Genomic DNA, 16,889 nt, shown 5'->3' on the forward strand with positions numbered 1-16,889 from the left:
GTTTTCTAACATAAGTACTGGGACACATGTGCTGCACCCTCAGCGCCTTGCTGGTCCATGAAAGGTGCAGGTAGCCCTGGTTTAAGGATAACGCGTACTGACTGCAGGAATATAATAAAATCCTTACATACGAGGCTCCATCTCAAATGCCTTTCTTACCGCACACCCTTCAGAACCAGTTTGGATCAACCACATGACTTGTGGAGACAAGTGTCACCAGCGCTGCCTGAAGGGAGCAGACCCCCTCTGCTCCGGACTGTGCTCAGCCGTGTGGCCGTCACAGGCCTGTAAGAGACCCCCCGGCCCTGCCTGCGCCCGCAGGGGGCCCGTTACAAAGACTGCATGCCTGGCAAGTCGTGTCCGACTCTATGAGACCCCATGGACTGTAGCCCACCAGTCTCCTCTGCGCATGGGATTTCCTAGACAAGATTACTGGAGTGGGTTGCCATTTCCTCCTCCAGGGGATCTTCCCGACCCAGGGATCAAACCTGGGTGTCTTGCGTCTTTCTGCACTGGCTGGAGGATTCTTTACTACTGTGCCCCCTGTAACCGAGTAAATATGTGAGGGGCTGGAGACCATGGCACCAGGAGCCGACACGACCGAGAAAAGGGCTTTGTGCGGCTCCCAGATCCTGGCACTTCCTCTTCATCATGTGTGCAAATAAACAACCTCAGCATTGTGGGGTTTACACCAGTGCATAAGTAACACACACAACAACTGTAGTATAAGTAGGGTGGGGTAAACAGGCTTTTTTTTACAGTTGCAAATCTTTACATTTATGTGAAATAATACATGTTATTTCATATAATACATATAATGATATGTATAATTCATATAATATATATAATAATACATGTTATTTATGTGAAATAACTCTAAAGAGACAGGGACCACCAGGAATGTTCATTGTAACCCCTTGAGCAACCACTTGTTCAGTCGCTTTGTGACTCTCTGTGACCCTGTAGCCCGCCAGGTTCCTCTGTCCATGGGATTCTCCAGGCAAGAATAGTGGAGTGGGTTACCACTGCCTACTCCAGGGGATCCTCCTGGATCAAGGATCAAACCTGGGTCTCCTGCATTGGCAGATGGATTCTTTTAACACTGAGCTACCAGCGAAGCAACCACTAAGAAAATGCAAAAAAGATACAGTGCCAATAGATAATAGACACATTTAAAGGGAATTCTAAAAATCAACCAACTTTAAAAAAAGGACAATCAGGCTACAAATAGCAAAATGATGGACTTCATATCACATCAATAATTAAAATAAACGTAGAGGATCAGACTCTGCAAAGAAAAGACAGATATTCAGAGTGCATTTTAAGAAGGAGACCCAGTTGATACGCTGTCGACAAGAGACTTACTTTTAACACACAGATAAGCTGAAAGTACAGGGTGGGGAAAGGCGCATACCATCAGTTACTATGTCAACATCAGATCAAAGGCACTTGAAGACAGAGTGTGCCCAGGAATAAAGAGGGGCATTTCATGATAATGAAAGGGTCAATTGTCAGAAAGTCCTAACAGACACAAAGGTGTATGCGCTTCATAACAGAGCTTTGAACTACGTGCGGCAAGACTGGACAGACGGAAGAGAGAAGTGGACAGAGGCCCAGGGAGCCTGTGTGCGTGCGGGTCAGCACACAGACACAGGGCCCCAGGCCAGCAGCCCCGGGTGCGTTCTGCACAGACAGCCTACAGATCAAGAGCAAAACCCTTCCCCTCCAGAGACGAAAGCTCCCGATGCAATCAGGTGAACGCAGATGAATGTGATCAGGTCAGCAGGGGAAGTCCCCTGCTCCTCGCCGCTTGCCGGGGGCTTCTTGGTGGTGAGTTTGGCTGCAAGAGGCGTGTTGTTTTCAGCTGCTGATGGGTGGCTAGGTAAGCTGACACCGACCGGGCGTGTCAGGGGGGTCGCTCTGGAGGTGGTCCCATCTCCCTCAGAGGTGGAGGTCATCTGCTCCCTAGGTGAGGTCACAGGGCGTCCGCACACCCAAGACTCCTTATGGCTGGTCCTGCTTGGGGCGACCCTCTGATCGGAGCATAGCAATGACCCTGAGTGTGGGAAGGCGGGGACTCATCTCCTTTCTCAGCTCGTAATACAGAGAAAGTTTACACCCAGGAAACGAGTCCAATACTCAGTGATAATCACTGAATTACAATTCCCCAAACTTTACCTGCGATTCCCTGGTAGTTCAGCTGGTAAAGAATCCACCTGCAATTCAGAAGACCTGGGTTCAATCCCTGGGATGGGAAGATCCCCTAGAGAAGGGAACGGCAACCCACTCCAGTATTCTGGCCTGGAGAATCCCAGGGACTGTATAGTCCATGGGGTCGCAAAGAGTCGGACACAACTGAGCAACTTTCACTCATTCACTCAAACTTTACTTATTGCAAAGGGAAGAAGTCCACTAGCAGATTAAATTACTTTCCAGCAAAATTAAATATATAACGAGAACAAACTAAATCTAGCCCCAATGAATCTAACAATCTAACAAACTAAATCCAGCCGAAAATCTAACTAAACAATCTAACAAACTAAATCTAACAAACTAAATCTAGCCTGAAATCTAACTAAACAATCTAACAAACTAAATCTAGCCTAAAATCTAACTAAACAATCTAACAAATTAAATCTAACAAACTAAATCTAGCCTCATTAAAAAATAGCAACCCAATGTCTAAAAGCATGAGCAGTGGAAGGGGTTCCTATAAAATCACAGTTCAGCTCTGATTTAAAAAAAAAAAAATAGGGAACCAGGAAGTCACTGTGAATAAAAAGCAGAACAAGAGCCATTTGTCCTGGAAGGGACCGACGGAAGGTGAAGAGGAGAGGTGAGAGTATTTATTCCCTGCTTCCATCTGAGAAGCCAGAGCAGCACTGCCCCAGAGAGGAGAGCGGTGAGGAGTATCAATCCCACAGTCAGAACTCAGATTGGCTGGTAACATGTGACCAGGAACGGTGCACTTTTGGCAGGATGTGCAGTTCAATTATTTTATGGGTGAGTGTTGGAATGTGTCCTGAGGAAACAAGGATAAAGATGCACCTCCATATTTAGCTATGGAGATACTGGACTTCCCTGGTGGCTCAGTCATTAAAGAATCTGCCTGCAGTGCAAGGGACTTGGGTTAAGATCCCCTGGAGAAAGAAATGGCAACCCAGTCTGGTATTCTTGTCTGGGCAAGTGCCATGGGTGGAGGAGCCTGGCAGGCTACAGTCTGTGGGGTCATAAGAGTCAGACACGACTTAGAGACTAAACCACCACTGCTATGAAGATACTGTTGAAGCTTTGTTTATGATACTAAAATGTATGAGGCTCTCTATAGATGTCCAGAGATAAGACATGCTAAGAAATCACACATACAAACACACTCACACATACTCACACACACACACACACACACACACACACATCTATGCAGCGGGAAACTTGTTGCTGAAAAATGTGTATTTCTTACCCTGAATGATATTTACCCTGGATTGTTGGAGGTGGGGTTAAGTTGAAAAACAAGACAGAATATTACATCCTATAGAGTTCTAATAGTAAAATCTTTTTCTTTTTGGCCGCGCTGTTCGGCATGTGGGATATAGTTCCCTGATCCGGGATCAAACCAGGGCCCCCTCCATTAGGAGCGCAGAGTCTTAACCACTGGACCACCGGGGAAGTACCATAGTTAGAAGATCTTGTCCATAAACTTACATGTGTGCTTGTGCATATAAGATGCTATCCGTGACTATTCCTGGGTTTGAAAATGACGGGTGATTTCCGTGTTCCAGTTTTTACCTCTGAGTTTTCTACAGGAATATAACCTACTCTCCATAACCCTATTGTACCTGGTAACCAAGCCCAGTAAAAAGACAAGCGCAAATTTGCGTCGGCTTGGGGCCTTCCTGATATTACGGGAGAGCTCTCCTCCTGTGACCGTAACCCCCCTACCTCGGGGCGCTCAGTGACCAGCCCACTAGGGATTCAGGAGAAGTGGCCGTGTCCCTCACTTCTCCTGGGAAGCCGGCAGCCCCACAGCAGCCCTGCTGGGGCCTTGAGGATGGTTTTCAGAAGCGTCAGTGTCGTCGCTGGTAGCTTGAAGCGAAGGCTAGCGGTCTTGCAGACTTCTGGAAGCCTCTTGCTGGGAGAAGAGTTGGTGGTGGTCCCACAGAGACCCAGTAGGACTCAGGTCTCCTGGGTTGTTTAAAGAAAGAAGCTTTGCTGAAAATACTCCCTAGAGGGGAGGCCAGGGTGAAGAGGACAAACAGGGGAGGGTGGGCGTCCACAGACCAGCCGTTGAGGGTGGCTGTTCCCACCCCAGAGCCGGTGGAGCTGCAGGGGCCCCGGGGGGCACGCACGGTCATGGGCAAGAAGGGAGCAGGGACAGGGCACCCCAACCTCCTGCCCCCCACCCTCCCATCTCTGGCCAGCACCTCCCACTGGCCAGAGCCTGCCCCAGGCAGCCAGCAAGCGGGGAGAGCAGGGAGATGCAGCCTGCAGGGCAGACCTGTCTGTGGGGTGAGAGTGGGTGGGCGGCGCTGGGGGATGAGGGACTCAGGGGAGCCTCCCGAGAGGACCCAGCCAGGGACGACCCCCAGGGACCCCCAGGGACCTGAGAGCACTCTCATAACCCAGCCTGCGTTCTGTGTGCAAAGGCCGTTGACGTTCAGAAGTCAAGCACTGGGAGAGCAAGGAAGAGGGGGCATCAAAGGCGAAAAAAGAAAAAGAAGCTTAAAGGGCAGAGGACTTGTAACAAGGGCCTTGCAGCCCCACAGGTGGCGCTGAGTGCATGGCAGCTGAGGAGCCAGGAGGAGGGCCCCCTCGGTCGGTCTCTCTCTCTCTCGTCGCTGTAACCAGGGGCCCGGAAGGCAGGCTCTGCTGTCACCAGACACAGAACGGAAAACGGGGTCACGGTCAGGTGTGTCTTCTTCTTCTTTCCCACATTTAAACGACTGTGGTCAAATATACATAAAACTTACCATTTTAACCACATTTAAATGCACTGTTCAGCGGTATTAAACATCACCACCATCCATCTCCAGAACCTTCCTAAATTGTAACCCTCTCTCCATTAAACACCAGCCCCTGGTAACCAACATCTTAAGTGTGCTCAGTCTATCAGTCATGTCTGACTCTCTGTGACCCCACGGACTATATCCCGCCAGGCTCCTCTGTCCATGGGATTCTCCAGGCAAGAACACTAGAGTGGGTTGCCATGTCCTTCTCCAGGGGATCTTCCCAACTCAGGGGTGGAACCCGTGTCTCCTGCATTGGCAGACAGATTCTTTACCACTGAGCCCCCTGGGAAGCCCAACCACCACCTACTTTCTACAAATGTGACTCCTCTTGGGACCTCATATAAGTGAATCTCAAAGTCTTACTGTTCTTGTGGCTCTTCACTTCAGCATAATGTCAAGGTCCATCCCTGATGGGGCAGGTGACAGAATATCCTCCCAACTCCTTGTGAGGACCACAGTTTGTTTATCCATCATCCATCGATGGGCATGTATGTTGCTTGCACCCCTTGCTATCGTGAAGAACGCTGCCGTGAATACAGTGAGCAGACACCTGTTCCATCTCCTGCTTTCCCTTTTTTTCAGGGATAAATCCAGAAGTGGAATTGCTGAATTGTATGGTAATTCCGTGTTTAACTTTTTGACAAGTCGCTCTTCTGTTTTCCATGACGATGGTACCCCTGTACGTTACCACCACCAAGGCGCAGGGTTCCAAGGCTCCACATCCTCGCCAACACCGGTTCTGTGTTGTTGTTGTTAATAACCAACCTCGTGGGTGTGAGGTGGCATGTCACAATGGGGTTGATTTGCGCTTCCCTGGTGATGAGTGATGTTGAGCCTGTTTTTGGGTGCTCGTTGGCCAACGGTAAGGCTCCTTTGCTTCCTCCATCTTGTATACACGATCCTGTTGAAATCTGCTTGGGTCCAGACCCCCGCGTATCCAACTGCCTTCCCACCATCAGCCACTTGCTGCCCATGGCCCCCTAGACGTTCATGTTTGACAGTAAACCCACTCCTCCCCCAACCCCCGACCCCACAGCCCGAGCTCCTTCTTCTCCAGGATCCAGAGGCATGAGCTGGATGGAGGCACTGCCACCCGGACCCACGGGGAGCCTCACCCCTTCCTCTGCCTCCCCAGGAAATTCCAGGAAACTTTCCCATTAGGCACCCGGGCAGCCTCTGTCCTCCCTGTGTTCCTACCATCACCTACTTTGTCCCCTGAGGTCCATGGCTCCTGTCCTCCCAGCTCACCCCAAGCCTGGCTGGAAAACATGATGCAATTTTTCTACTTTTTCTCTTTCTTTTTCATCTTGAACAAGGGTGCATATGAATGCCCCCTTTTTTTTTGTTTAAAGATTTTGTTGCCAATGCCAGAAAGTGACGAGGGATTAAAAGCAACAAGCAAAGCGAGCCTGAACACTGGAGGCACTGTCCCTAGGCTATAACTGTCGCTCGGGCCTTTGCATCTTTGGCCCTGAGGCCCGGGGTTTCTGCCCGACCCCGTCTCCTGGCCACGGCTGAGCAGAAGACATGATGCCCCCTCCTCCCTCGCAGACCCTGGACTGAAAGGCGACGTGGCAGGGGTCATGGGCTCCGTGCCCCCTGAGACCTTCCAGCAGGTGGCTCACGCTGACGGGCCACAGCCTCCACCAGCTGCACCCCGTCCGGGGCCTGGAGCGGACAGAGGACACAGCGAACCCCACATTCTGCCCCAGGCTCCCAGATCTCGGCTCCCCTCCGCCCCACCACATGAGCCAGCGCTGTGGCCCATCTCCCCACACAGCTACTACTGCCCCTGCTCTGGGCCCATCCAGGTCTCCACTCTGACCGTCTCCTGGAGCAAACAATGTGAGTATGACCCCCTCACCCCGGCCCCGAGCTCATGGGACGCACCACATCTGGAGCGGCAGGCACCCTAGGGCTGCACCAAGTGTTTCCAAACAGAAATTCAGTTCTGCTAACATTTATCAAACAGGTTGACAGGGGCACCTCTGCTCAGGCGGAGGCCACACCTGACGTGACGTGTCCGGGCGCACGTGGTCACACCACCGTGAGGAGCGTGACATGTGTATTCAGTCCAGAGCACCGCAGGCCCTGCTCACAGCTGTGCCTGTGTGCTGCTGGTTTCCTGGGCCTCTGGGACAGAGACAGACCTGGACAGCACATTAAAAAGCAGAGACATCACTTTGCTGACATAGGTCCGTCTAGTCAAAGCCATGTTCTTTCCAGTAGTCACGTATAGATGTGAGAGTTGGACCATAAAGAAAGCCAAACAATTGATGCTTTTGAACTGTGGTGTTGGAGCAGGCTCTTTAGAGTCCCTTGGACTGCAAAGAGATCCAACCAGTCCATCCTAAAGGAAATTAACTCTGAATATTCATTGGAAGGACTGATGCTGAAGCTGAAGCTCCAATACTTTGGCTACCTGATGTGAAGAACTGACTCATTGGAAAAGACCCTGATGCTGGGAAAGACTGAGGGCAGGAGGAGAAGGGGACGACAGAGGATGAGATGGTTGGATGGCATCACTGACTCGATGGACATGAGTTTGAGCAAGCTCCAGGAGATGGTGAAGGACAGGGAGGCCTGGCGTGCTGCAGTGCATGGGGTCGCAGAGAGTCAGTATATGACTGAGCGAGTGAACAGCAATAGACACCTATCCTCTCACAGTTCTGGAGGCCAGAAGTCTGAATTTGAGGTGCATCAGACCGTGCTCCCTCTGGAGGCCCTGGGGAAGGGTCCCTCCTGCCCCTTCCAGCTGCAGGGGCCTGGGGCCGTTCTCGGCTTCCTGGGCTCACAGCCGCACCCTTCCCCGATCCCTTCCATCATGGCCTGGCCTTCCCGGGCGTCTCCCCTCTCTGTGGCTCTTCCGCTCTTCTTGTGAGGACACCGTCGTGCTGGGTTAAGGGCCAGCCCTGCTCCGGGATGACCTCATCATGACTAATCACAGCTGCAGTGACCCAGTTTCCAAAGAAATCCTGTATTTGTCTTCTGAGGTCCCAGGAAGGACATGGATGTGGGGGGACACTCTGGCCCGGGGCACCCAGCTACAAGCCCAGCACCCCCCGAGTCACGGGGGCCTCGAGGGTGGGCCCAGGCCTCCTGCACAGACACTCCGGCCTAAGCAACTCCATCTTAGAGGAGCCGACTGGCCCAGCCTCCACCTCTCTGACCCCTGATCCCACAGCCCTGGCGACTCCTCTGCACCATGGCTGCCGCCCAGCCCCAGGGCCACTCCGTGACTTGTTACTGTCTTCAGCTGCTGTCCCTCTGAATCCTCCTGTCTGGCTGGAGTCTCTCCTCCTCCAGACTCTTGTGTCTAATAACGTGTGTGTAGGTGCCGGGTCATGCCAGTGGACAGAGCACAGATGCCCACATGAAGGAGGGAACACAGAGTTCTCTGCCTGACGCCCCGTCCTGGGAGGGCAGGGAGGGTCACCATCCCTCCCGAGCCCACTCTCGGCTTCCTCTTGGCCCTGTTTGGACTCTGAGACCCCCACAAACCACTCCTCAATGTGCCACCCTTCCAGCCCTGGAGTTCTTCCTTTGTTCCACCTGGAAAAGCCCAGCTTCTCATGCCCGGGATGGTGGCACAAAGGACTCACCTCACCACCCTGCAGACCTTGTGGAATCACATCCCAAAAGGCCAAGGAGGCCCTGCAGGCTGAAACGCAGGCTGCTCTCAGCCCGGCAGCTCCTCCCTCCTCCCCCAACACCTCCCACACGCCTGAAACCCTTGAGGGCAGGCCCACCCGGTGGCCCACTCGTCTGGCCCCAGGCCTTCCTGAGGGCGCCTTCCTGAGGGCACCCTCCTGGGGGCAGCAAACATCCTCACCCAACATCTGTCCAGCCTCTGCAGGCTCTTTGGGGGAACTGCCCACACTTTCTCCTCTTTCTTTCTCCCTTAGTCTACTGGAATCTTCCATCAGGGCTGAAAAGCATGTCTCTCTCCAGACCACGCTCTGCTCCAGCCTGGTTCTCCCCTGCTCATCCATACCTGCCTCCTCATGAAGCACCAGCCCAACTCTGCCGTCCCCCCAGCCCACATCACTGTGCCCTTCCGCCAGGAGCGAGCCTTTGTCTCTGCCGACCCCTCTTCCTGGAACACACCTCCCTGGGTTTCTTTTTTTTTTTTTTAACACGGAAGAGATGTCTACAAAGTTTGCGTGTAATCCTTGCTTAGGGGCTGCACTGATCTCTGCATTCTCCCAGGTTAGTGTGCACGCTGCCAAAGGGAGCGCCTCCCTGGCTTTCTCAACCATCCTTTCTTCCTGCTCTGGGACCTTCCGCCTCAGTGCCCTCTGCCGCCTCCCGGCCTCCTCTCCACCCCCAGGCCGTCGTGTCTTCCTCCTTCGTCCCACGCCCCCTGCCTTGGCCCGTCCTCCCCACTGGCTCCGGTCACCATAGGCAGCGGTCTCAGTGAGACTCACCAACTTTCCACATCAAAGCCGTTTGAAACAGGAGGGAAGTGGGCAGGGCACAACTTTTGAAGGAATGACACAACCCGAGGACACAACATAAACTGATTAGAATCAAGTCTGTCCAAGATGGCAGACAAGTCAACTAGACCTTGATCCTCAGTATAAGCTCCTTGTGACAAACATCAGCAGGCTAAACGGCACACCCAGAGGTGCCATGACAGTTCCAAGGTCAACCATCAAAGATCAAAAGGGGGGCGGTGGCCCAGTTCCTGGAAGTCTCCACCCCACTCCCAAAATATTGTTGCTCTTGTTCTGTTGCTAAGTCACATCCAACTTCTTGTGACCCCATGGGCAAATTATTAATAGTTGGAATAATCCTCCCGCTCATTAGCCTATGAAATCACCCAGCCCATAAAAGTTAACCACACCACATTTTGAGAAGCACTCACCCTCTGTAGTGGCCCACACTGTGTCTGTGGAGCGTGTTTCTCTCCAAATAAACCCACTTCTTACCTCTCACTGTGTCTCTCACTGAATTCTCTCTGCAATGAGACATCCAGAGCCTGAACCACTCCTGTGATCTCGGGCGGAAGACCATGGTTTTGGCTCAGCTTGAGTCCCGGAACATGGGTTCAGGGTTTCCCGGGTGGTGCTAGTGGTAAAGAACCAGCCTGCCAGTGAAGGAGACTAAGAGACTCGGGTTCAATCCCTGAATCGGAAGATTCCCTGGAGGAGGGCATGGCAACCCACTCCAGTATTCTCGCCTGGAGAATCCCATGGACAGAGGAGCCTGCTGGGCTATGGTCCGTAGGATCGCAGAGCCAGACACGACTGAGTGACTTAGCACACATGCTCATGGATTCAAGTCCCAGTCTGAGGTAAAGGGACTCTGCATCTCTCTTGAATCTTCTGTTCCCTCTCTGAGTACCTCTGACCCACCTGGACCTACAGCAGCAGCCCTGGCCCCCTCCCACCACTGCAGAAGCTGAGCTGCTCTGTCGGCATGGACCCTGGCTGCCCAGCGGATACACTGGCGCGCTGAGTACCAGTCAGGACAGCAGAGGACACAGTGACTGCGAGGAAGACGTGACCAGCCAGAGAAGGGAGTCACAAGGCTAAAAGATACTCTTTCTTTTCTCCAAAAACATGCTTCTTTCTTGCAAAACATGTTTCCCCATAACCCATATGGGCGACGTCGTTGCCGTGACCAGCCCAGGGGATGGGTTTCCTGACAGTGGTGGCCATGCTGGTAAGGCTCTGCCCTGCGTCTCCCCCCTCGCCAGCTCACTCACCTCATCCGCTCACTCTTCCGGGGTGACACTGACAGGAAAGTCTCAGCGCATGAGCTGAGGTGCTCCCCAACATACCGGAATACCATCCTGCTATCAAAACAATACACACACTTCACACCCACGGGGACAGCTAGAATCAAAGAGTCAGGAAACGGCCAGCACTGGCAGGGATGTGGAGGAACCAGAACTTCCCACACGGCTGGTGGCGATGTAAATGGTGTGGCTGCTTTGGAAGAGAGTCCACAGTTCCACCGTTAAAGACAGTTGCCAAAGGCCAGCAGGTCCACTCAGGAGAAGGGGAAAGACATCCACAGAGACACGCACATACAAACGCTTGTAGCATCATTATTCATCAAAGCCAAACAGTGGAAACAACACAACTGTCCATCCACTGGTGAATATACCAAATGCGGTGCTTCCATAAAATGGGACACTACTCACCATAAAAAGGAAGGAGGCATGCATATCTGTACAATGAGGATGAACCTTGAGAACGCTGTGCTAAAGTGGCAGAAGCTAAACACAAAAGACCAAAGACCACATATTATATAATTCTATTTGTATGAAACTCCAGAACAGGAAAACCTACAGAGACAGAAAAGAGGTTAGCAGTTGCCCAGGGATGGGTTTTTCTTGGGCTCCAAAAATCACTGCAGATGGTGACTGCAGCCATGAAAATAAAAGATGCTTGCTCCTTGGAAGAAAAGCTACGACAAACTTAGACAGCATATTAAAAAGCAGAGATATTACTTTACCAGTAAAGGTCTGTCTACTCAAGGCTATGGTTTTTCCAGTAGTAAAGTATGGATGTGAGAGTTGGAGAGTTGGACTATAAAGAAAGCTGAGCACCAAAGAACCAATGCTTTTGAACTGTGGTGTTGGAGAAGACTCTTGAGAGTCCCTTGGACTGCAAGGAGATCCACCCAGTCCATCCTAAAGGAGATCAGTCCTGAATATTCATTGGAAGGACTGATGCTGAAGCTGAAGCTCCAATACTTTGGCCACCTGATGCGAAGAACTGACTCACTGGAAAAGACCCTGATGCCAGAAAAGATTGAAGGCAGAAGGAGAAGGGGATGACAGCAGATGAGATGGTTGGATGGCATCACTGACTCAATGGACATGAGTTTGGGTAAGCTCCAGGAGTTGGTGATGGACAGGGAGGCCTGGCATGCTGCGGTTGATGGGGTCACAAAGAGTCGGACACGACTGAACTGACTGACTGAGGGCTGGGGAGTGGAGGCTGGCAGGGTGGGGTGAAAAAGGATAAAGGGAATGATGTTTAGGCACAGTTTCTTTTCGGGTTGATGAAATGTTCTCAAATTGACTGGGGCTTCCCTGGTGGCTCAGATGGTAAAAATTCTGCCTGCAATGCAAGAGACCCAGGTTTGATTCCTGGGTCAGGAAGATCCCCTGGAGAAGGGAATGTCTACACACTCCAGTATTCTTGCCTGAAGAATTCCATGGACAGAGGAGTCTGGTGGGCTACAGTCCACGGGGTCAGAAAAAGTCGGACACAACTGAACGACTTTCACTTTTTTCTCAAATTTACTGTGGTGATGGTTTCACAATTCTGTGGATGTACTAAGTGCTATGGAAGTGTACACTTTAAATGGGTGAATTACATGGTTTGTGAATTTTATCTCAAGAAAGCTGTTAAAGAGTGATGACATAGTCAATGCTGACTCAAAGATACTCACAAGCTCCAAAGGACTAATTCCACTGTATATGAAGTATGATTCTCCTTGTGTTTTGTTTTAAACACACATACATGCATAGGAAAAATATCTGGAAATACCCCAAGAAGTTACAGTGAGTATCTCTAGGTGATGGCCTTATGGATTTAAATATATATTTTCACATACTTTCTGTATGTTTTATAATAGGCACGTAATCTCTTACTTACCTGGCAGGGGAGATACCATGATCACGAAGGTGGTTTTCCCAGGGCGAGGCTTATCCACTGCACTCCGGATGTGCTGACCCCTGCGATTTCCCCAAATGTGGGAAACTCGACTATGTAATTTGTGGTAGTGGAAAAAAAAAATAATAATAATATAATCACCTACCTTATTTTTTAAAATGGATTAAATAGGTTATTTTTAGATGGCTATTAATGTTATTATTAAAAGTATATCAGGAATAGAGACTAAAGTCCATAGATTGCTCCCTGCACACACAACATCTCAAAGTCCTTAGAACACGTCCCCCTGCTCGCACCGCCCGCCCCCCCCCCCACACACACACCCGTGATCCCACGATTTGTCTATGTCCAGAAGACCTACTCAGCATCGCGCCCTCAGTGACTGGTCTGGGGAGACGACACAGCACTGGACTTAGTTCATAAGCGACGGAAAACGCCCCTTGCGTAACAGCACATCTATAATTGAGAATGGTAATAAATGGTACCCTCATGAGCACATTTCCTCAGATACTTAACTCCGAGTCACTGGCTGGGGCTGGAGAGAACAGATCCCATTATGCTCAACAGAAAGACTCCATCAGTAACAGCCTCACTGCAGATGACGGCATTTCAAACCATCGAAATTCCTGGATATGGTTTCTGGTAGCGAGGCTGCGGGCTGCAAGGCAGTCAACTCAGCTCCGTCCATTGTCATTCCGTGGACTGACTTCTTCATTCACGGGCCCAGACTCCAGAGGCTTTAGGCAAACCACACTCCTGGGGGTGCAGTGATGAACGACAGGTGAAGGCAAGGCCACAGACAGCCCTAGCAGGATCTAGCAAAACGCAGCCCACGGGACTCCCTCCTGCCTTCTCTCAGATCTGCGGGGTCTCTGTGTAACTCCAGGAGGCCCCTGGTTCAGAGTGGCACACGGGAGAGGGGATGGAGAGGCAGAGGCAGGGCCGTATTAACCTCGGCTTGGCTGGAGAGAGAAAGGTAACTGAGTGAACAGACCTTGATATACCAATTAGCTAACAGAATTGATAGCACTTTCCCAAACAGCAGAGAGGCAATGCAGGATCTCATACCGTTTCTATAAGGTATGTACTTGGTATTAAAACAAAGATATTGGGATAGTCTGAATGTCCAGGCAGAATGGCAGAGGGAAAAAAGATGAAGGAAACAATCTCAGATCCCACAAGACAGGTACACTGCAATTTGTGCTGTCAGAAGTTCCTGTAAACAGCAACTTGGTTGGTAAACACTGACCTGTCACCTCGTTGTCTTAAACCTCACACATCTGAAAATATCAGGTTTTGAAAGCAGATGTGCGGAAGAGAAGCTTCCTGCATTTTCTGCTGTTTCCCTGTTGAATCCATGGCACGCCTACATTTCAGAGTTACGGCCGTGAGGCACATTCATCTCCGTGAGGTTAAGAGCTTGATTTCTATCAGTGCTTCCTAACCTGTGTGCATGCGACTCGAGTCTCAGGGTGGAGTAGGGGATACCCAGCATAAGCTTCTGATGGCTGAAGAAGGAATGACTCTCAAGTTACACAGCATCCATCATATTAGTGAGCCATCATTTATCGAGCAAGTTTCCTGTCAGTTGATAACTGGGCCAGCTTTTTGGAACTTCGTGGGTCCCAATGTTACTGTGATGGTATGTATGTGTGTGTGTGTATATACATATATATATATTTAATGTATGTATATATATATACTACATGTATATGTATGTATATTTACATGTACTCTTTGCGACCCCATGGACTGTAGCCCACCAGGATCCTCTGTCCATGGGATTTCCCAGGCAAGACTACTGCAGTGGGTGGCTGTTGCCTTTTCCAGGGGATCTTCCTGACCCAGGGCTCGAACTTGAGTCTCCTGCATTAGCAGGAGGATTTTTTACCACTGAGCCACCTAGGAAGCCCACAGACATGCTTGTTGTTGTTGTTCAGTCACTAAGTTGTGTCTGACTCTTTGCAACCACATGGACTGCGGCACGCCAGGCTTCCCTGTTTTTCACTATCTCCCAGAGCTTGCTCAAACTCATGTCCATTGAGTTGATGACGCTATCCAACCACCTCATTCTCTGTCACCTCATCCTCCTCCTGCCTTCAATCTTTCCCAGCATCAGGGTCTTTTCCAATGAGTCAGCTCTTTCCATCAAGTGGCTAAAGTACTGGAGCTTCAGCATCAGTCCTTCCAATGAATATTCAGGGTTGATTTCCTTTAGGATTGACTGGTTTGACTTCTTTGCTGTCCAAGGGACTCTCAAGAGTTTTCTCCAACACCACAGTTCGAAAGCATCAGTTCTTCGGCGCTCAACCTTCTCTACAGTCTAATTCTCATATCCATACATGACTACTGGAAAAACCATAGCTTTGACTATACATCCCTTTATTGGCAAAGTGACGTCTCTGCCTTTTAATATGCTGTCTACGTTTGTCATAGCTTTTCTTCCAAGGAGCGTCTTCTAGTTTCATGCCTGCAGTCATTGTCCACAGTGGTTTTGGAGCCCAAGAAAATAAAATCTGTCACTGTTGCCACTTTTTCCCCCATCTACTTGTCATATGATAATATATATATTACATGTGTATAGATGTGTGTGTAGTGGCTCAGCAGTAAAAAAAACCCTCCTTCAATGCAGGAGACACAAGTTCAATGCCTGGGTTGAGAAGACCCCCTGGAGGAGGGCATGGCAACCCACTCCAGTATTCTTACCTGGAGAATCCCATGACTGAGGGGCCTGGCGGGCTCCAGTCCACAGGGTCGCAAACAGTCGGACATGACTAAATTGACTGAGCATATATATATATACATATATATATATATTACATGTATTAATATATGTATATATACCTACAGAGAAACATAGCTCCATGCACTTACCCAAGAACTGGAAAGAATGGCCAGGGTCCCATTTCCCTTAAGTCAAAAGAGCTTTGAACTTTGGGGAACAAAGTACATAGTTGTGACCAGGGCAGAGACGGGAAAGCCTGTCCTGCCCACCCAACAGGCAGAGCAGAAGACGGAAGACTCCTCTGCACACACTCCTGCTTTGGCTGGGTCAGGCTCAAGAAAAGAAAATAAATCACATTATTAGCAAATGCTGTCTTGATTGAACATAACCATTCAAAAGCAGTTTTGGTTATAATCCAGTGTCAACAGTCTTTAACACTTTTATAGAAGTAGATTAGGTGAGGTTCATGCCAGGTTGGCACCTTGGACTGGGGTGGGGGAGGGGGGGCTGTATGACATCCACACAACCAGGCTGTGTCTAGCCAGTCAGGTGGAGGAGATTTAGAGAAACTAGTTCTGACCCTGGGGTAACAGGAAATGTCTACTCAGCACTTCTCAAGTTACCTAGTGAAACATCCTTATGGTCCAGGAGAGTAAACACACCCCCTGAAAGCATTACTTTTCCTTGAGGTCTCTGGATTATCACTCATGAGAATCCCATCCTCACCTCCACCCCCAAAATGAAGTTTGAGAAATGTTGGTACCTCAGGAAGGCTTTTTTTTTTTTTAGGAAGGCTTTTTTAATCTTCTGGCATTAAGTCAGAAACCCCAGTGTTGAAGAGATCACACAATATGGCATTTCACACTGCCTAAGCCTGTAGGGTCTCTTGGCTGTGAGCGGATTTGCTATTTAGAGCACAAACTTCCTCTCAATCTCTGCTCACCAGCAGACAGTGGGAAAAGACCAGAGTTTTTCTCCTGTTGTTCAAGGACATCTTAAACAATACAATCTTGCTCAACAAGATGTGGGTTTTCAGTTGGCATGGGGCCTGCCCTCCTCTTTAGACGGCCAGACTCATGTGGCAAACAAGATATAAATACATGACATCAACAAGATAAAATAATATCTTATTTTTATCCCAAGTGGTTTTGATGGTTTGTTTTCCACTGAGAGACAGTTAGAAACTAGAAGAAACTATTTTATGAGTGAAGATTTCATCATTTACATTTTCGTAAAAGGGGCTCGGGTCAGAAAGGGTTTCTGAAACCGCTCTGGTGGCTGGGAAACACGGCTGAGCCCTTAGACGTGCCAGCACCTTCTGGTCACTGCAGGCACTAACCCACTTTATACCAGCAGGTGCGGTGACCGATCAGGAACCTTAGACAGCAGGGCATGGAACGGAAGTCAGAGCATCACCACGGGACTCGCCGGGGCAGAGAGTGACCATCTGGAGGGGAGGCTTTTGAACGGGTCATGTCTGGGACAGGGTCCGGAGGCTAAGGTCTTCCAGCACCGGACGCCAGG

At 50.1% G+C, this 16,889-nt stretch overlaps 1 protein-coding gene and 1 non-coding gene across 5 annotated transcripts; both read left to right on the top strand.

Annotated features, from left to right (window-relative positions):
- The first annotated feature begins 1,517 nt into the window (after nt 1-1,517).
- LOC122674557 (histone acetyltransferase KAT6A-like) lies at nt 1,518-7,075 on the top strand. Of its 4 annotated transcripts, none has more exons than XR_006334994.1 (4): nt 1,518-1,882; nt 5,589-5,868; nt 6,359-6,851; nt 6,979-7,075. XR_006334994.1 is itself a non-coding variant. In XM_043872979.1 (4 exons), the coding sequence occupies exons 2-4, from the start codon at nt 5,799-5,801 to the stop codon at nt 6,981-6,983; spliced, it is 369 nt and encodes a 122-aa protein (XP_043728914.1). In that variant the 5' UTR covers nt 1,518-1,882; nt 5,589-5,798; the 3' UTR covers nt 6,984-7,075. The 4 variants fall into 4 exon arrangements, 3 of the variants coding, with proteins under 3 accessions (XP_043728914.1, XP_043728912.1, XP_043728913.1); XM_043872979.1 differs by having other exon boundaries at nt 6,558-6,851; XM_043872977.1 differs by lacking the exon at nt 6,979-7,075 and having other exon boundaries at nt 6,558-6,943.
- Nucleotides 7,076-12,614: 5,539 nt separating this feature from the next.
- On the top strand, nt 12,615-12,783 carry LOC122675039. Its single transcript, XR_006335193.1, has one exon. It is a non-coding gene; the product is annotated as a U1 spliceosomal RNA (small nuclear RNA).
- The last annotated feature ends 4,106 nt before the right edge of the window (nt 12,784-16,889 follow it).

The sequence above is a fragment of the Cervus elaphus genome, chromosome 18 (assembly GCF_910594005.1).
Source record: "Cervus elaphus chromosome 18, mCerEla1.1, whole genome shotgun sequence".
Lineage (NCBI taxonomy): Eukaryota > Metazoa > Chordata > Mammalia > Artiodactyla > Cervidae > Cervus > Cervus elaphus.